Genomic DNA, 21,061 nt, shown 5'->3' on the forward strand with positions numbered 1-21,061 from the left:
TAAAACTACAATAATGAAGGTATTTCTACCAAGATTTCCACAATGTACTGCTTGTGTGTATTTGGTATTCCTATGATTAAGTATTTTTGGGTTGAAAGTTGCGTAAAATGTTCAAATCAGTATAAATGGAGGGAGTACCATTTCCTGGTACCCAGACCTGAAAAATCACAAGGAAGCTATATTAATTACAACACTGTTTAGAAAACAGATTACATGTATTCCTGCCTAGCTCTTATATCTTAGTTAACTCATTTCTATTAATCTGTGCATTGCCAATTCTTAGAGATTTAGAAAACAAATTCAAACTGTTGTGACCATTTGAATTTACTTAAAACATTTAAATCCATTAACTGTGTTTTTAACACCAAACAATAAAAATATCCTTTTTACTTAAGAAGAAAACTCAAAATCTGATGTCCAAGATGGCTTGGGCCACAAGGAATACAGTCTAATACCCTAATATGCAGTTAAAACATAGAGTTTAAGAAACCCATTTTTCATTTCATGCCAGCAAGGCAAGTGTGCCTTTTGCAGATTATCACTTACTTCAAGTTACTAGTTTGATTTTTTTCATGCCTGATCATATGAAAGGTATGTTTCATCATTATAATGTGCTTTTGACAGAATGACCAAGCTGTCTTGCGTTTCCTTATTCAGGATGCCTCCCAGGTTCAAATCTGATCTTTATCAATCTTGATGGTCTCTGCAGATTTTTCTTTTCCTGTAGAAACAAAGGCAAAACCTTTATGCAGTTTAAAACATATCCTGGTTTCCAATCTGAAGCCAACACATCTTTAAAATATCCAGGCTGATTCAACTCAATAAGAATTTTTCTACTATTCAATGTCCCTCCTCAGCCATTCCTTTCTCATTAGCATTTAAAATTTAAAGGTAATAAAACACTGTTTAATCTATCTCTGAGGGTGTTTGTTACTCTTTTCTGTTTAGTACGCATTTCTTTTAAAGTGTGGTTAGATCCTTCTAAAACTGCTTGTACTGTATGATTGTGGCATATACCTGTAAGATGCTTTATGTCATAATATGCAAAAAAAGTTGTTTTATTTAACTAGAGACATAGGCCGGAGCATTTCAGTCTTCATGTGTACAGGTATTCCCATAATGGCCATGAATCCTAAAAAGTGTGTAATTACAGAATCAACCATCACAGAACTTAAAGCAATTGCCCATAGAAATCCTGAATATATATATATATATATATATATATATATATATATATATATATATATATATATGTATATATAGTGGTGCACATATTTTAATTTTCCAAACTCTGAAAAATAAAACATAACCACTTACCAAATTTTATTTCTTTGAATGCCCTTTGACTTCCTCTCTGTGGTGTAGATTGGTCCTATAAAAACAAGAAGGTCATTTCCTTATAATTTCCTTGGCTTGTTGCCAAGTGATAGAAAAATCTTTTTTCAAACCATTTATGTTAACATGGAGTTTCTTATTAAATTCTGAGGCATCTAGCACATTCCCCATTAATAGTTGAACAATTTCATCATTACCTTGCGCTAGAGGGCCTGATAAACCCATATGGGTTCTGATACATATTATTCTATTTTTGATTACTTGTCATAGATGAATAAATACTAAAGTTATTCTGAATCATTCATAACCAACCAGTCAAATGGTTCCAATAGGTAATCATAATCAGATGAACAATTTAAATAGACCTATTGCTCCCAAGGAAATAGAAGCAGTGATTAAAAGTCTCCCAAACAAGAAGCCCAGGGTCAGATGATTTTAGCACAGAATTCTACCAGGCTTTCAAATAAGAGCTAATACCAATACTCCTCAAATTATTCCACAAAATATAAACAGAAAAAAACATTTCCAAATTCTTTTTATGAGGCCACAGTCACTTTAATACCCAAATCACTCAGAGCCTCAACAAAGAAAGAGGATTACAGATCAGTTTCCTTCTGGAAGTTAGGTGCAACAATTCTCATTAAGAACTCACAAACAGGAAGTCAGTGTTTCGGTTTCTCAGGAAATTCGGGATCAACCTACCCCTGGACCCAGCAATACCACTCTTGGGAATTTACCCAAGAGATGCTCTATCACATGTCAAAAGCATTTGTTCAACTATGTTCATAGCAGTATTATTTGTAATAGCCAGAACCTGGAAACAACCTAGATGCCCTTCAATGGAAGAATGGATGAAGAAAGTATGGAATATATACACACTAGAGTACTACGCTGCGGTAAAAAACAATGACTTCTCGAATTTTGCATGCAAATGGATGGAAATAGAAAACACTATCCTGAGTGAGGTATCCCAGACCCAAAAAGAAGAACATGGGATGTACTCACTCATCATTGGTTTCTAGCCATAAATAGGGGTCACAGAATCTACAATTGGCGAACCTAAAGAAGCTAAGTAAGAAGGTGAACACAAGGAAAAACATATCGTTACCCTCTTGGATAAGAACTTTCATCTGGCGATGGATGGAGATAGAGACAGAGACCCACACTGGAGCACTGGACTGAGCTCCCAAGGTCCCAATGAGGAGCAGAAGGAGGGAGAACATGAGCAAAGAAGTCGGGACCACGAGGGGTGCACCCACCCACTGAGACAGTGGAGCTGATCTATTGGGAGCTCACCAAGGCCAGCTGGACTATTACGAAAAAAAGCATGGGATAAAACTGAACTCTGATCATGACGAACAATGAGGGCTGATGAGACGCCAAGGACAATGGCACGCAGTTTTGATTCTACGCAATCTGCTGGCTTGGTGGGAGCCTAGCCAGTTTGGATGTTCACCTTCCTAGATATGGACGGAGGGGGGAGGACCTAGGACTTACCACAGGGCAGGGAACCCTGACTGCTCTTTGGACTGGAGAGAGAGGGGGAGAGGAGTGGGGGGAAGGGGAGAGGGGTGGGAGGAGGGGGAGAAGAGTGGGAGGAGGGGGTGAAGAGTGGGAGGAGGGGGAGGGAAAGGGGAGGCTGGGGGGAGGTGGAAATTTGTTTTTTTTCTTTATTCTTCTTTTATCAATAAAAAAAAAAACTTAAAAAAAAAGAACTCACAAACAGAATCCAAGTACACATCAGAAAGATGATCCACCATGATGTTGTGGTTTCATCCCAGAGAAGATGGGTTGGCTCATCCTATGAAAATCTGTCAGTGTAAGCCACCATATAAACAAACTGAAAGAAAAAGAATCCGCTGGATCATCTTATTTGATGCTGAAAAAAAAACCTTTGAAAAAAAAATCCAACACTCCTTCATGATAAATGTCTTTTAGAGAACAGAGATACAAGGGACGTATCTAAACATAATAAAGGCACCCTACAGCAAACCAATAGCCAATATCACACTAAGTGGGGAAAGCCTAAAGCAATTTCACTAAAATAAAAAACAAGGCTATCCACTCTCACCAAATTTTTCAAGAGAATTTTTGCAAGTTTTAGCTAGAGCAACAAGGCAATTGAAGGAGATCAATGGGATATAAATTGGAAAGGAAGAATTCAAAGTGTCACTGTTGGCAGATGATAAGATTATATACATAACCAAGCCCAGATATTCTACTAGGGAACCCTGAGAGATGATAAAAAAAAGCCCTACAGTGATGTGACTGGTTAAAAGTAACTCAAAAATAAGTAGTCCTCCAATATACAAATGATAAACTGGCTGAGAAAAAAAATCACCCTTCACAGTATCCACAAATAATAGAAATAACCTTATTGTATGTCTAACCAAGTACAGTGGTTTAAAAGGAAATGTCCCCTAAAGGGAGTGGCAATATTAGTAAGTGTGGCTTTGTGGAGTAGGCGTGACCTTTATGGAGGAAGTGTGTCACTGTGGGGACAGGCTTTGAAATATTTTTGGGTCAAGATTTGCTGCTGTGATAGACAAGTCATTTCCTGTTGCCTAGAAGATGCAGGACTCTCAGATACTTCTCAAGTACCATAGATGTCTGCATATTGACATGCTCTACTCCAAGAAGACAATGTAACAAACTTCTGAAACTGTAAGTGAGCCACACCAATTAAACATGTTCCTTTATAAGAGTAGATGTTGTCATGGTTTCTCTTCACAGCAGTAGAGACCTTGACTAAGACACAAAGCAAGTGAAAGACCTTTATGACAAGAACTTCAAGTCTTTGAAGAATGAAATTGGAGAAGATATCATAAGATGGAAATATTCCCCATTAGGATTAACATAGTGAAATAGTTATCTTACAAAAACAATCTACAGATTCAATGTAATTCCCAACAAAATTCTAACACCATTCTTTACAGAACAATACTCAACTTCTTATGGAAAAACAAAACATGTAAGATAGCTAAAACAATTCTGTGCAATAATGGAATTTCTGGTGGTATCATCATCCCTAATTTCAAGCTCTGTTATAGAAATATAGCAATAAAAACTATATTTTATTGTATAATAACAGATAGGTGTCTCAGTGGAGAGAGGGGAAAATGCAGTCACGATGCAAAAATAAATAAAACAGTAACAACAGAAAAGAAAACAGTCTCAACCAAATCAGGGTGTACATTTCTTTGAATGATTGTCTTAATTGACCTAGGAGGGGCCAGTCCACTGTGGGCAGCATGATTTCCATGCAGATGGTGTTTGGTTGTATAAGAAAGCTAGCTAAGTATGGGTCAGAGTGTGAGTCTGCGAATGAGGCAGCAAGCAGCATGTTTTCTGCCTTGAATTCCTTCAGTGCTACAATATAGCACAGTACCAGAAAGGTAATGGACTCTAGTCTCTCTCCTAAACCGCTCCTTTTCAGGGTGTTTTTATCACAACAAGAGAAAGAAGCATAGAGCACATTATAGGGGAGGCACATCTATTTGACTCGATGTGATTTATACCCCTGAGTACTCTCTGGACAAAGAGAAGGTGGGATTGAGACAGCAGTGACTGGTCTGAAAGTGCATGTACAGTCTATTATTTTAGTGTCTCCTGTTTTTTTTTTCCAGACAGGATTCTTCTGTGTAGCTCCAGATATTCTGGAACTTGCTCCATAGACCAGGCTAGTCTGCATCTAAGAGATCCACTTGCCTTTGCCTCATGAGTGCTTGGATTAAAAGCATTCAACCCCATGGCCTGTTGTGTTTTGTCCTTTTACTCTCAAGAGAAATGTCCTAGGACTTTCCTTCAAAATTTCCTGGGCACAAGGCTCCTCCTGAGAATGCCCATCCTCTGGATTCACACTACTTCCAGCTTTAGTCCAGGGCTTTCCAGGACAAATCTGGAACCCTGTTTAGATCCATCCTACAGTAGAAGGAATTAGGAGTCCTGAAGAGCACAGTGATCAGGAAGACGATCCTTGAATGCCACCGGTGCCGAGAATATCAGGGAATCTCTCATTTGGCTTCTTGACCATGCTTCCCGTTAGCATTGAAGATGAGACTTCCGTTCTTCCAGTGATCACCAGCATCTGCTCAATGCTATGAAAATTGTTTCCCTGAGCTATGACCTAGGAGACTGTTTTCCTTCTCTGTCCCTACTCACCTTAAGCTCCTTCTCTAAAATGTACTCTAACCTACTGGCTCCTTCCTTTGTCTGAGAACACCTTTCTGCATGGGAACCATGAAGGTCTCCTCCCTCCTGTCATTTCTCAAAAGAAGACATCATTCCCATCGGTAACAAAGGGTAAAGGTGACCGGAAGGTCAGAAAGGACATGTGAGTAGCCAAAGCATATTGCTAGAATGTTGCCTTGGAAGCCTCCTTAGGAAGAAGCCCACAGTACTTTCGATTTCAAGGACACACAGGTCACCTCTTTCCCAAGACTGAGCACATGGAACCTCTCAACCAACTTCTCCTTGGCCTCTTTCCTGGAGAATTAATTTGACTGGTGGCATTAGTTTTAAAGCACTGATCTTCATCCTTAGTCATCACTCAGCTGGTCTTTTTCTAGCTCTCAGGGACATTTCTGTCCCTTTTCTGCAGGGATTAAGAAAAAACAAAAAACAAAACAAAAAAATAAAACAAAACAAAACAAAAACAAAACAGGGGGTAGACTGAGTGCTCAGCTGGGTCTGTGTGTCACAAAGACATAAACATGGTGAATGCTCCTCGCTTTGTGCTGACAGACCCCAGGCAAAATCAGAGCAGATGTCAGTCCCAGGATGAGCCATTGTTCCTGAGGCCATGGGGATGCTTATCAGCCTTGCTGCAGAAATTATGCTGGTTGAGAAACATAAAGGGAAGTTGAGAAGGATACAGGGCACCACTGAGAGTGGAAGGGCTTGAGCAGTGCCTTGGACTCAAACCCCACCACTCACAGCCCATTGGATTCTGAGAAGTGCTCCTTTCTGAGAAGAATCTCAGCCCAGAAGGAGGAAGAACAGCAGAGTCTGAGTTCTGTGTTGGAGCTGAGGCTCTTCTCAGACGGAGGACAGCAAGTGAGAAGATTGATGGAGTCCTCTGTGCTTCTCTGCAAGGGGTGTACCCCCTGGCAGAGGCTTCTGCTCACAGGTAAGGGTACCCACTTCCTGACTGTGTGGGGAGGGAGACTCAGGGGCAGACTGGAGGAGGACAGGATCTTGGGAGGAGACTCAAGGTTTCTGTTTGCAGCTTTGGTGCATAAGGTACAGTAAGGGACAGAGGCTCAGCATCCAGAAGCTCTCAGAGGACAGGGGGTGATGATGGTAAGAGAAAAGCCTCAAGCACTCCATATTCACAGTGAACTTTATTGGTTGTAATGTTCTGAAGACAGCTTGTTATCCACTCTGACAGCATGACCCTCCAAATAGAAATCAAACAGGGAAGGGTTAGAGAGATGTTTCAGTGTGGGAGGATGCGATAACCTGAAATCGGTCCTCAGCTCCCATGCAGTAGATGGAGAGAACAGACTCCTGCAGGCTCTACTCTGCCCTCCACATAGGTGCTGGGGCATGTACCCACACATGCACACCTTGGCACATGTGCCCACACAAATTTGTGGCATACACAAGGAGACACCAGCCTTCACAAATACATGCACAAATTAGCATAAAATATCTAAAAGTATTTTTTTCACACTTAAACTTAATCATTGTCCTAAGTTCCAAAACTAGGAACTATGAAAAAAATCGCAGAAGGCACATTCTTCTTTCCTTCTTTCCTTTTTTCTTTTGCCTACTGTGTCTGAATCTTTTCCAGGATCCTACCCTTAAAAGTTCCTGGTTCTGCTGCTTGATGGTGGCTCAGGCCTTTAATCTCAGCACTAGGGAGGCAGAGGCAGGTGATCAGGCCAGCCTGGTCTACAGAGCAAGTTCTAGAACAGTCAATGCTTCAAGGAGAACCCTGTCTCAAAAAACAAAACCAAAATTAAAACCTAAAGACAAACAAACAAAAAGCCCTGGTTCCAGTGGACTTGATGTCAGTAAACCCTAAAGATGAAGCCTCAGGTTGAAGAAAATCACAAAAAGAACAGAGAGTAAAACAGAAAGTGAGGACTCTCCAGAGGAGGAGTTCAGAGAGGCAGTGATCCTTACATATATACTCTATGAGAGGATGGATAAGGGACACCGAGTCAGGGAACCAGACAGACATCTGAGCACAGAAATCCTAAGGAGTAATGACATATTCAGACACTCTGAGTGAATGGAAGCCATGGTGCTCATGCCGGCGAAGGAGGGTGGGCACAACCTATGCACACAGCAATGCTGAGTGGTGACCACACCCATTTAATATTGGTGTTTTTTTTTTCTCAATTCTCTTCTAGCCGTCCTTTTAACCTTCTGGCTCCTCTCCGCCACTGCCCATGAGACCACTGTATCAGTGCCACCCATAGTGTCTGAAGGAGATGATGTCCTGTTCCTTGTCCACAATCTGCCAGGGGAAATTGAATCCTTAGCCTGGTTCAAAGGGCTAGGAGATGAGGCAGAAGAAATTGCAACATATGCACTGCACAAAGGTTTAAGCAGGCCAGGTCCTGCACACAGCAGTAGACAGACAATATATTACAACGGATCCATGCTGTTTGAGAAGGTCAACCTGAAGGACACAGAATTCTATACCCTACGAACCTATAATAGAAGTGGAAAAATCATATCAACAGCAAACGTGTACCTCAATGTGTATGGTAAGTGATTCATTGTGAATCTGTGAGCTGGGTGAGGTTTGTTTCACTAGACACACACAGGAGAATAGTCTGTGCCTAACTTCCCTGTGTATTGTGCCACCATGTTGTGGTCTCACCATTTAGTGCAGGACACACAAGGTGTAGATTAATGGCAATAGATCAGAATCTTTCATTTGACTTCACCTTGCACACAGGTAGGTGTGTGATGGGTAGTTCATCCAAGGAAATCAATCTCTGTCTAGACTCTAGGAGTTCTTACCAGGAATGTTTCCTTGAGAAAGACTCCGAGGGAATTAACAGTGTGCATGGCTGAAGAAAAAAATGGAATCCTCACAGAGGTGTGAGCTCCAGAATGCCCTGCCTCAAGACCTCTGTCCCAGACTCCACTCCATGTGTCCATGAGAAAGAAGCAATTGATAGGTGTTGGATTTTGACTTTCTGGTGGTAGGGAAGAGTGCTCCCTAGTAGTCAGAGTCTTGTGATGGTGTGGGATTAGACTGTGCACTGTCCTGAGAGCCTTGGTTGTACTACTGTGCTCCATCCCTTGGGCGTCTTCTCTAGAGAGTCAGCAGGGGAGCACAGTTCAACAGGTGTCCAGGCCATTGACTACTGTCCTCTTGGGCACATGGGTTTTACATGAAAGTCTTGGTGCCCAATTAGAGGGACTAAGGACACGGGTTTTCCTGACAAGTGCTTGTTCCCGGAGTCCCATTTGAGGAATTCTCTCCTTCGGGCACACATGAACTGCCAGAAAGGTATTTATTTGCATGAACCAGGAACTATCCTTGTAGCCTGGTTCCACCCCCCCCCCCGCTTTTTTGCAGATCTAAAAATCATGGTCTCAGCATTCTCATAACAGCTGATAAATGTGTCTGCTGCCCTTTCAGGAGATCATGTTCTGTTTCCCGCTATTTATGTGTTCCCTTTGGGAAATACATGATATCCTAGAGGAATCAACTAAACAGTATTCCAAGGTATCTCAGAAAGGTTATGGAGCATGTGGGCAGACCTGTTACACAGCTCAGCAAACAGAGGAAGTAGGATCATGGTCCTGAACATCTTGCACATGATAAAGAATCTCAAAGCCCTTTTCCGGGAAATAGGTCACTTCCTCTCACACACTCAAGATCTGAGACTCATGTCACATCCTGAGGCTTTTATCTCTGTCAGAACCCAGTCTGACTGTGATTCTAGGGGGAGTATATTTATTCTTTTCCACACACATCACTCACCTGGTCCCTTTGGAGCCTCAAAGTCAGTTTTGTCACCTTCCTGGTGGGAGCAAATTCCATGTTTCCAGAGCATTGAATACACAGGGCAGACTGGGCACCCAGCTGGGCTTCTTTGTTACACAGTTGTGGGTCATGTCACAGGGATGGCCATTACCCTTTATTCTAACTCTGTATTCTAGATGACATAAACATAAGGAGGGGACGACAAATGAGCAGGAAGCAGTGCTGAAAGTGGTGGGGCAGAGCAGTGTTTTAAACACAGACCCACCCTCATTATACTCTGGGAGGTGCTCCTTCCTGGGGTTAGGGCTCAGCTCATATGCGGGAAGGGCAGCAGAGCTTGTGAGTTGTGCTGGAGCAGACACCTCAGAGGAATGAGAGATCAGCCTACGCAGACAATAGAGGCCCCTTTCCATACTCCTCAGCAAAGGGTGCACCACACCTCAGGGGCTTCTACTCACAGGTAAGGAGACAGTGTGTGAGGGCAGAGAACTGACATGCTGTCTGTAGTCTCCTGAATGGCACAAAGACACGAGAGGAGTCTCTGCGTTTGTAGGGGAGAAGATACAGAGTGCGGGAGAGGCTCAAAGCTTGGATTCTCTTCTTGAATACTAATCAGTAAGGGTTGGGGAGACATTGTTTTTTTCCAAAATTTGTAAGCATAACCACAGTATTCTGGAGATAGAATACAGCTTGATGGCCCAAATTAAAAAAAAAATCAAGCTGGTGTGGATCAGTGACATGGTCCAAAGATATAGGCATTTGATTCATTGTCTGGCATGTGGAGACCAATGAACTGACATCTTCTGACCTCCATGTAAGTACTGTGTCTGCACGTCCCCACAACACACACTAGACCAGCCCTTCCACTACCCACATACAACTATAATATGGAAACAAGAGCAAAAAAATCAAAACAAATTGGATGATCTAATACTCTATCCATAAATCTAAGTTTCTTAAATAAATCCATGGGCAGGCATCACCCCAACACCATTGGGGTAATTGGGGTCAATGTGAGCAGGGATCTGATCCAGTAAGACACAGCCATGCTGACAACTGAAGACAGAGACCCATATAGTGGAAATGACAAGTGTGGGGACACTGAGAATTTAAAGGGCATGGGCAGATCTCTACCAAGTAGGACATGAAGAAACTCACCCAGAAACCTAGGCTGAGCAATGGACACAGCTGCTCAGGACACAGGACGTCATGTTAGGCAAATAGAAAAGACCCAACTTAGGTGGACTTCTCTTTTACCTTCTAGCTTTCCTTTGGAAGTGTGGGTGCCTTGCTCCCTCTGCCCAGACCACTGTTGAATCACTACCATCCAGCGTTGCTGAAGGGGGAAGTGCTCTTCTACTTGTACACAATCCCCCGGAGAATATTTTAGAGTTTCTCTGGTATAAAGGAGAGGTTGACTCCAAGAACCTTTTGGCTACGCAACCTGTACCAGCCAAGAAACCAACTGTGTGGGGGCCTGCATACAGTGGCAGAGAGACATTGCACAGTGATGGATCCCTGCTGCTTTATGATGTCACTGAGAAAGACCATGGATTGTACACACTCCGAATTCTGAGAACAGATATGGGAATTGAAGAGGCACAAGTGCAACTCCAGGTGGACAGTAAGTGATTCTCTGTGATTGTTCAGTGCTGGGTGGGGCTTAGTCACACAGGACTGCTGTGACTGGCTTAGCCTCTCTTTCCTCTGCTCTGTGTCCCCAGAGTGCTTAGCACAGGACGCATTGCTAGAGACAAATGGCCATAGAACAGCTTCCATCTTTCATTTGCATCAAAGTATAACTTGATGGAAATTAACTCAGTCTAACATGGCAGAGTCAGCCTAGTCTATTGGGGTTCTAGATCAAGGAGAACTGCATACTTTCATCTTTTCAAGGCTTGAGTAAAAATGTGACTCAGGGGAACATTTTCACTGCAACACTCTTACATCCTCTTTAAGCTGATAGGGGACATGGTTTTAGAACATCCATGTTGAGTGTCATAAACGGAATCCAGGAACTGGTACAGAGACCACGGAGAAGTGCTTCCTGTGTGCCAGCCCTTCAGGGCACAGCCTGCTCTCTTTTATTATTCAGGATTCGGTTCCCAATACTTGAACTGACTGCATTGGTCTGAATCCTTTTGCATTTATCCCCAATTTTTAAAATGTGGTATAATTTTGCCCACATGCCAACCAGGTGATTGCATTTTCAACTGAAGCCTTGTCTTGCAAAATGATTGTAACTTGTGTCAAACTGACATAAAACCAGCCAGCCTAGTACCTAAGCCTTTAAAAGAGCTGAGACTGACTTGAAGATCAGACTATTCCCAGCCCCCACACAACCCCAGACCTAAGAGTCACTTGACAGTTCAGCAAGAACATCTATTAGGTGAAGTCAGGAGCTGAGTGTTGTCTCAAAGGAAACTGAAGAAAAAAATTGTAGAGATTGCAAGTTCCAGACCTGTTGAGCTCAGGGGAGACATCATCTCAAACCTTACTGTGCATGAGTGTGTGCAGTATCTGCCTGAGGGTAGTGAAGTAGAATCCAAGTAGACACCCAAGAGGACAATTCTATGCAGAGGGATGGCACTTTCAGGGGCACTGTTGGAAAGGAGGGGTTTTGAAAGGTGAGGAAAGGTCATGTTTTTGGCCTTCATTACATGGGATAGACCCTCACACACCTGCAATGCTAGGCTGAGTGATGAATCCATTTGCTCAGTCTGGTTGGAGGTCACTATCTTTTCACCAAGCACAATGATCCCTATGTGATGTTTTTTTTTTCTCTTTCCCTCCCAGGTTCCCATTCTCTGTTCTGTGACACTCTTACTTCTTCCCAACTCATGATCCAAGCAGAGCCTCGGTATGTTTCTGAAGGTGAAGACGTACTTCTCCAAGTTCATAATCTTCCAGAAGATGCGCAAGCCTTTTCCTGGCACAAATCAAAGGATGGGAGCCCAATTTTTAAACTCAACAGAGCCGTGCCTTCCATCTCCTGGGACGTTGCACAGAGAACAAAAGGGATGGCGTTCCAAAATGGATCTCTGTTGCTCCAGGATGTCACTGAAAAAGATGCAGGAATCTACACACTAGAAGTTTTAAACAAAGATTTCAAAACTGAAAAAGCATACGTGAAATTTTATGTAAAGAGTAAGTGACTATGGTCCTGGGTGCGGTTCATCCTGTTTCATACACTAACCTGTCAGGATTTGGCTGTGCCTGCTCTTCTCCCACTGCATTGTGTCCCCACACTGGGGTTTGCGTTTCTACTGCAAGACACACATTGGGTAGACAAACTGTAGATCAGAACTACTCACCTGTCTTTACCTGCAGAGAGAAGGACCTGTGCTGGGAAAACTCAGCCCCAGGATGTCATCCTCAGTGCAGACATTTGGAGTTTGCACCATGCACATGTACCCAGAAGAGTGTGGGAGTCAGACAGTCCCTGGTTGATGAAGCCATGGGATCTTCATAGAGATCACCAGGAATCTCTAACTCCAAAACATTGCCCCTGGCATGAATCAAGATCACATTGGGGAGATTTTTTAACTGTTTAGATTTTTGGTTAGAACTGGCAGGAACAAGGCTTTACTGACTGTTCAAGTCATGGGACTGACTGTCTCCTGGAGTATAGAATCAGCTGTGTACAGCCATGACAGCTGGGTAAGATAGTTCACCTTTGCATCTCCTTCTTCTAACACTGAGTGGACAGGGGTTTGCGCAATTAGCCTATTGCTCTGATGGGCTTATGAGAATTCACAGGAAGGTCAAGGCACTAAGGGAAGAGACAGAGGAGGCAGATAGTAACAGATGCTGTTGATGTGAGCAGCTGCCCCAACTCAAGGTCAAACCATTGCTCATAACTAAGCTTAACACTTAGATATGGCAATGATCATTCACTATGTGTCCTAATACATGGAAACTGAGACATGGAAAACAGTGCCCGAATCAGAGTCACACAGTTACTAACTCGCAGATACAAAGCATGAGATATGTCTATAGTACCAGCTTCAAATTCTCCCTCCTGGAAGATTTATATAGTATGAACTAAAGAGGGCCTGGTTGAACTCTCTGGATGACTGTCATTTGGTATTCTCTGTTTCTTCACAGAGCCTGTGACACAGCCCTTTGTGCAAATCACTGACACCACAGTCTCAGGAGGTACATCTGTGATCTTCACCTGTGTTTCACCCAACACTGATGTCTCCATCCGTTGGCTCTACAAGAAGAAGAATCTGCAGCTCACAGAGAGGATGACTCTTTCCCCAACAAAGTGTGGACTCAGAATAGATCCTGTCAGGAGGGAGGATGCTGGAGAGTATCAGTGTGAGATCTCCAACCGCTTCGGTTTGAAGACCAGTCTTCCGGTCTCCTGGCCGTGACGAGTGAGTGACCTTTCATCTCATCCCACAGTAGAATGCTGGCATTTCTTTATCAATGGGATATAAAAATAGAGAATATTTATGTAGTGAAAATGATTAGTTATTACTCAGGTACAGCCTGCTGGGAGACACACCCCAATAATCTTGAGATACACATGTATATAAGCGAAGACCTGAATTTAAAGTGAGGTTGTCTTAAAAGGAATATAGAGACATAAATATGGTAAACAAAATTTCAAGTGTTGTAAGAGCTTAGGTTGTGGTTCAAATATATAGTGATCCCTCAGAATTCATAGCAACTGATTTCAGGAGCCCTCAAACTTTTGGAAGTTCTGAGTCTGCTGTGGAAATGGTGTATCATTTGCATTGAGAAAAAACGTACTCTCATATGTTCAAATACATTCTTTTTAACTAATCCATGTAGGTCCAATGTTGACTGCACACCAGTCATCCATGTGAAGTGAGGAAGAGTGACAGGAGGAGGGTCTGCCCATGTCTCACTATGGACATAGCTGGTTTTTAAATAGCTTTGATCCACAGTTTGTTTGATGCACAGATTTAAATTCCTTCACATAAGGGCACATCATACTGTTTTCATCATGATAGTGAGTGACATTCACACTAGGACCGATCTCATTAGTACTTTTCCTGTTAATACATATTTCTTTCATTTTAAAATCTTTTCTTATATATTCATCTCAACTACAGTTTCCCTTCTTCTACTCCTCCCTAAGACCTATTTCTCCTTTACCTCAGATCTATTCCTCTTCTGTTTCCCTTCAAAAAATGAACAAGATTTCCAGGGATATCTTTAGAACATGGTACAGCATGTTATATTAGACTTGCCCCAATCTCTCAAATCATAGCTGCGAGAGGCAACCCAGTAGGAAGATAAGGGTTCAAAGAGAAGGTAAAAATATAAGAATTCCCCCCCCCCACTTCCACTGTCAGGAGTTCCAGAAGAATATCCATCTACACTACAATAACTTATATGCTGAGCCCAAGCACAAGCTCAAAGGTCTGTGATTATCCCTGTATTCTCTGTGACCATGCATTAGCCATGCATAATTGTTTTTGTGTTCCATCTTTTCATGGTGTCCTTGAGCCCTCTGGTTCCTAAAACCTATCCTTCCCCTCTACTCTGGGGTTCCTCTGGTGCCACCAAATGGTTTGCTGTATGTATCTGCATCTGTTCTCATATGTTGCTGAATGATGCCTCTCTGGCATCTTAGGCTGGGCACTTGATCTAATAGTCTAACAGAATATCATTAGTAATCGTTTCATTGAAATGTCTTTCCAGTGATGTTTGGTTCTAATCTGTGTTTCTGGGCTGTCGAGCCTCTGGTTCCTGGCCATCCAGGCAGTGTCAGGTCTGGACTCCCTCTCATAAAATGGGCTTTAATTTGGACCAGTCATTTTTTGGCCAATATCACAAGTTCTCTTCCACCATAACCCAAGTAAATCTTATAGAAAGGACAGATTGTGGCTATTGAACATTTTGTGGCTGAATTGGAGTCAAGCTCAACTGCTTGAAGTCTTCTGTAGGCGTAGAAGATGACTGTTTTAGGCTATCTATCCCTCACTTCTAAGAGTCTTTACTAGGGTTACTCTTGTAGTTTTCAGGGAATTTCCACTGTAGTAGGTTTCTACATTGCTCCCCAAATCCCCCACCATTCCAATTATTACTCCAAGTACTCTCTCCTTTCGTCCCACCTTCCCCCCACATGCTTCCTCCTGTTCCCATACACACATGTACCTGTCCATCCATAAAATCTTTTCGATTTCTTTTCCCAGGAAGAATATGGGTCCAACTTGAGTTTCCCTTGCTACTTAGCTCTGTTGTGCATGTGACAAAACAGAACATTTGATTGTTTGTGCACAATATTAGCTTACAGTAGTAGAGCTCAGAGTTCACCAGTTCCAGAAACTTGTGTAGAATCTTTATGATTTTCCAAAAATAAGTTCATGTCATGTGCAAGTCTATTTTATAGCCAAATGATTGTCCAACTTGAATTTATTTGTGTTCCCTAACTGTTCTGGACATCTAAGAGGGTATTAATCCTGTCAACTGCCTGCTCATTATAGGTCTGTAAATACTGTATCATTTCTAAAAGTGTCACATTCTTTCTTAAGATATGATATGAAGAAAAAAACTTGAGTCTCAATACCCAATAAATGGATGTATCACCATAACCATATAAGCTTTATTGAATACAACCCATAGTATTAGCAAAAACGTTAGGAAAAGTCTCAATGTTAATGTAGTCTGCCATATTGATTTATCAATTACTTGTTATGAGATATGGTAAATTGTTTTGGGTGTAATAATCTTTGTTGTCCAGCAGGTGTCATGGTTGCAGAGTCTCGACTAGCAGTGATGCAACTGGTGGCGACAAGAATGGCCCTGAGCTGCTTTAGTTTCCCGCCTTGGTACTGGTTAAATACTGAGAAATATGCTTGGCTTCCCAAACTAAAAGCAATTAAATTATTCCATACACGGAACAAGAAACCCAGAACTCTTGGACAAGGAGCACAAACCGGAAGCTGCACAAGAGATACCATGGGGCAAGGAATACAGAAGTGGGGGTGGGAGGCATGCATGTGCTTGGGAAATTTCCAAGTCAATGTATTCAGTTAGCAGCGCTGTGGTGGGGCCCTACAAAAAACTACTTAGGTAAAAGCAAGGTTGGAATACTTTCTGGGCTGTGGACAATTAAGGCCCTTAGGCTGTCCACCTGTTAAGTGTGGAGTCTGAGTCCATGTGGGGCCACATGAAGAAGGATGCTTAAAAGAAATCCCACACTAGTTCATTCTCCAGCACCAAGCCTGCTTGCATGTCACCATGGATTTAGCTGTGATGATAATGGACTAAACCCCTTAAAATGTAAACAAGCCCTGATTAAATGTTGTCTTTAATAAGAGTTGTCATAGCTTCAGTATTTCTTCACAGCAATAAAGCCTTTACTAAGGAACAGGGTGAGGGATAGCCAGTCCCACCTGATCTATGTATAACACAACCCTCTTATTTGAGGATCAGGGAACATCTCAGAAGAGGATTGGAAGTACTGTAAGGGGCAGAAGACATCCTGTGCATTGTGAGATTGTGTCTTCTATATTTTACTGGGAAGTTACACCCAAGAAAATCCAACAATATGGCTGCATAAATATACCTGCAAAATGACAACACCAATTGTCATGCAAGAATACATGGGGAAATCACAAGAGACTTCACTCATACATAAAAAGCTCCAGGTAATTAATGAGTTCTGAGAGAGTGAGTGTCAGTGATTTCCGGGGGTGAGACCCTGATAAAACATCTAATTCAACATGGACAACACTAATTGGATACACCAGAGTGTATTTATATATTCATAAATTTATACATAAATATTTATGTGATAATAATAACAATTTTAAAAATCCTAAGAGGAGGTAGAGTTGAAGAGGGTGGGCTGGAAAGATTGTAATGTAAACACAATACACATATAAAACATATAGTCATCCTCCTGGATATTGGAAGTAGACAAGATTGCTATGCAAAAATTTGGAACTTGGGGGTCGGTGGGGATGGGGGTTAGGGGAAATGGGGAGAGAAAAGTGAGAAGGGAAGGATGGGGGAGCTTGGGGGAATGGGATGATTGAGATAAAGGAAGGGTGGATATGGGAGCAGGGAAGCATATATCCTAATTAAGGGAGCCATCTTAGGGTTGGCAAGAGACTTGACTCTAGAGGGGCTCACAGGTGTCTAGAGAGATGTACCCAGTTAGTTCCTTGGGCAGCTGAGGAGAGGGAACCTGAAATGACCCTATTCTATAGCCATACTGATGAAGATCTTGCATATCGATGGAAGGAGATAGAGGCAGAGACTCACATTGGAGGACCCGACTGAGATCCCATGGTCCAAATGAGGAGCAGAAGGAGGGAAAACATGAGTAAGGAAGTCAGGACCGTGAGGGGTGCACCCACCCATTGAGACAGTGTGGCTGAACTATTGGGAGCTCACCAAGGCCAGCTGGACTGGGACTGAAAAAGTATGGGATAAAACTGAACTCTCTGAACATGGCGGACAATGAGGGCTGATGAGAAGCCTAAGACAATGGCACTGGGTTTTGATCCTACTGCATGAACTGGCTTTGTGGGAGCCTAGCCTGTTTGGATGCTTACCTTCATAGACCTGGATGGAGGGGGGAGGACCTTGGAATTCCCACAGGGCAGGGAATCCTGACTGCTCTTTGGACTGGAGAGGGAGGGGGAAAGGAATGAAGGAGGGGGAGAGGAGTGGGGGAGGGGGGAGGAGTGGGGGAGGGGGAGGGAAATGGGAGACGGGGAGGTTCTTCTATCTATATGTTGCTTTCATTGGTTGAATAAAGAAACTGCCTTGGTTTTTTTGATAGGGCAGAAACTTAGGTAGGCAGGGAAGACAGAACTGGATGCTAGGAAGAAGAGCACAGACAGGCAGACACCATGAATCTCTGGCCTGAGACAGACATAGGTTAGAATCTTGCTGGTAAGCCACAGTCACATGGTGATACATAGATTTAATAGAAATGGGTTAATCAAGATGTGAGAGTTAGCCAGTAAGAGGCTAGAGCTAATGGGCCAGGCATTAATTTAATTAATACAATTTCTGTGTGGTTTTCTCGGATGTAAGCTAGACAGGTGGAGCAGAACAAAGGGGCCCCATGCTCCTATTGCACATATGCATATATAAAATAACATAAATCTTATAGAAATAAAAGGAGAAAAAAGTAGTCCAGGGATTGTAACAAATAGAGAAGGCATCCCCCACCCACAAAATGTTCTTAATTATGAGTACACCTGAAAACAGTGGGTTGAACCATTCAGAAACCCTTTTCAATACTATTCCATACAGGGTGAATGACTTGTTAATGAACAGTAATTGAAAGGATGTCATCTCACATTGCTTCACTCCACCAAATTTGTAGAACCATCCAGAAACTGCCACTGAAACTAAGTGATGAACACACATGCTTAAGATATAGACCCAGTGTTCCATGAAATATAAAGGGACCAATATTCCTTTCCTTTCTCTCTAGCCTTGGTTTTTATTTTTTAAAGAAACTTCACAAGATTTGTCTATGTTCATGAAAGTTGCTTGCATGTGTGTCTGTGTACTGCCTACATTCAATGTATGCAGAGTCCAGTAAAGGCATTGAGTTCCCTAGAATTGGAGTTAAATGTTATGGTTAGCCACCCTCTAGGTGCTGGGAATTGATCCCATGGCTTCTGAAAGAGTATCCAGTGTTCTAACTAAGAATCCTTCTCTCCAACTTGTGTTGATATCTTGTTTGTCTGAAAATCAGAGGGTAGGGCTAGCCACTAGATAACTATAGAGAACTGGAGGACTGTACAGAGGACAGTAAATAATATGGTTGAGTGGAGAGAGGAATGAGAAGAGAGAAACTCGGTCCCTTTTCAGCTAGAAAGTTGAGTATTTTAGGTGGCTGTGGTTTTGCTCCTTCATCTTTCTGATCTCTCAGCATTTTCTCCTATTCCTGACTCTGGGTTTTGATTAATTAAGACCAACTAGAATTTATAAAAGATGAGATCCAAAAAGGTGAAAATTAGAGAGATTGATTTCAGACTTTTAAAGACTTACTAAAGATTACTAGGAGACATTAATAATCTATGGCACACTATTAGGATAAAACCTGATGAATTGATTAAATAAAATTTTGATGGTGGCAAGGAAATAGTCCTAGAAGAAAAGGCACACATGAATCATGTTGGTATAAACCTTAACTGCATTCTGGCCATGTTATGCTCCTAACATTCCCTTATAGTAATTTTAATGCAGAAGGAAGATATTATCACAGAATTAATCTTTTCTCACATAAACTGAGTAAAAAATTTAAACTTTTGTTAAAAAATCTATGAGTTAATTATAAAATGAAAATTAAGAGTTTATCAATTAGCAAGAATAAACCCAGCAGAAATTGTAGTACCTTTTAATAATGATAAAATTGAAAAATTATTGGCAGAAAGTGAATCCTGGTAAAGAGCTTGCAGTAATTTTGGGGGGGTTGGGGATTAACAACAAACATTCCCAAAGCAAGAGAATTATACTTATAAGGAGAACTAACTAGGTCCTTCTCACTTTGTACATGGAACACTAATACCTTGAGCCCTTAAATCCCATACTGATACAAATAAATCAGGAAAAGCATGTTACAAATCAGAAAATTTAAATAAAGTGGATCTAAATCCTTAGGATTCTGTCTAAAAGTCAGAATTATATGCTATTCTCATGGTATTAATGGATTTTAAGGAACCTCTCAACATAGTTACTGATTTTAAACATGCAGAAAGAGTTGTTTTGCATATTGAAACTGCTGCGTTTATACCAGATGACATAGAGTTTATTTTATTATTTATTCAGTTATAAGATGTAATCAGGAGTAGGAATCATCCAATATACATAACACTCATCCACTCCCGTATGGGTCTTCCAGATCCTCTAGCACAGGTAATGCAGTTATTTATGGAAAATGTGCTGGAGACCTCAGCATTTCATAAAAAGAAACACCATGTAAGTAAATAGCAAAGACTGAAAAAAGACTTTTTTATCATGTGGCAACAAGCCAAAGAAATTATGAAGAAATGTCCTATCTATTTTTTCTTTATACAACCAAATTCCACTACCTGCAGGAAGTAACCTAAGGGTACTCAAAGGAATGAGATCTGGTAGATGGATGTTTTTCATTTTGTAGAATTTGGAAAAACTAAAATATATACAGCACACCACTAATACTTATTCATGTTTTCAATGGGCAGCTGCTTTGAGTTCAGAAAAGACTGATTCTGTAATCACACTTTTGCTAGAAGTTATGGATATCATAGGTATACCTGCTCTAATAAAGACAGACAGTGCTCCAGCATATGTCTCTAAGAAAGTGAAAGTTTTTGCCTATTATAATATAAAGCATATTTCAGGTATACCACAGAATTATACAGGGCAGAAAGTTATAGAGAGATCAAATCAAACTCTAAAGGATATGTGAAATAAACAGAAGTGGATAATAATGTTTCCCAGAAATAGATTTTTTAATGTTTTATTAACTCTGAATTTTCTAAATGCTAATGAAAAAGGAGCAAAAGTTGTGGAGATACATTTGACACTAGAAAAATCTGCTGAATTAAATCAGCTGGTATGCTTTAAAGATGTGTTGACCTCAGATTGGAAACCAGGACATGTGTTACATTGGGGAAGGGGTTTTGCTTTTGTTTCCACAGTAGAAGAAAAACTGTGGATACCATCAAAATTGATAAAGATTCGATCTGAACAAGAGAGACCTCTTAATTAGAAAAATGATAGTTCATCAAGCAGCATGGCCTTTTAATCTAAAGTAACCTATAAAATTGACATATGCAT

General features: G+C 41.5%; 1 protein-coding gene across 1 annotated transcript in view; it reads left to right on the top strand.

The window, feature by feature from the left end:
- Nucleotides 1-13,668, top strand: part of LOC142854830 (cell adhesion molecule CEACAM3-like) — a 110,041-nt gene extending 96,373 nt beyond the window's left edge. The window contains exons 8-10 of the mRNA XM_075981208.1: nt 7,695-8,054; nt 10,554-10,913; nt 13,397-13,668. Coding sequence (XP_075837323.1) covers nt 7,695-8,054; nt 10,554-10,913; nt 13,397-13,668 — 992 coding nt within the window. The remainder of the gene's footprint in view (nt 1-7,694; nt 8,055-10,553; nt 10,914-13,396) is intronic.
- Nucleotides 13,669-21,061: the final 7,393 nt, after the last annotated feature.

Source organism: Microtus pennsylvanicus, chromosome 1 (genome assembly GCF_037038515.1).
Source record: "Microtus pennsylvanicus isolate mMicPen1 chromosome 1, mMicPen1.hap1, whole genome shotgun sequence".
NCBI lineage: Eukaryota > Metazoa > Chordata > Mammalia > Rodentia > Cricetidae > Microtus > Microtus pennsylvanicus.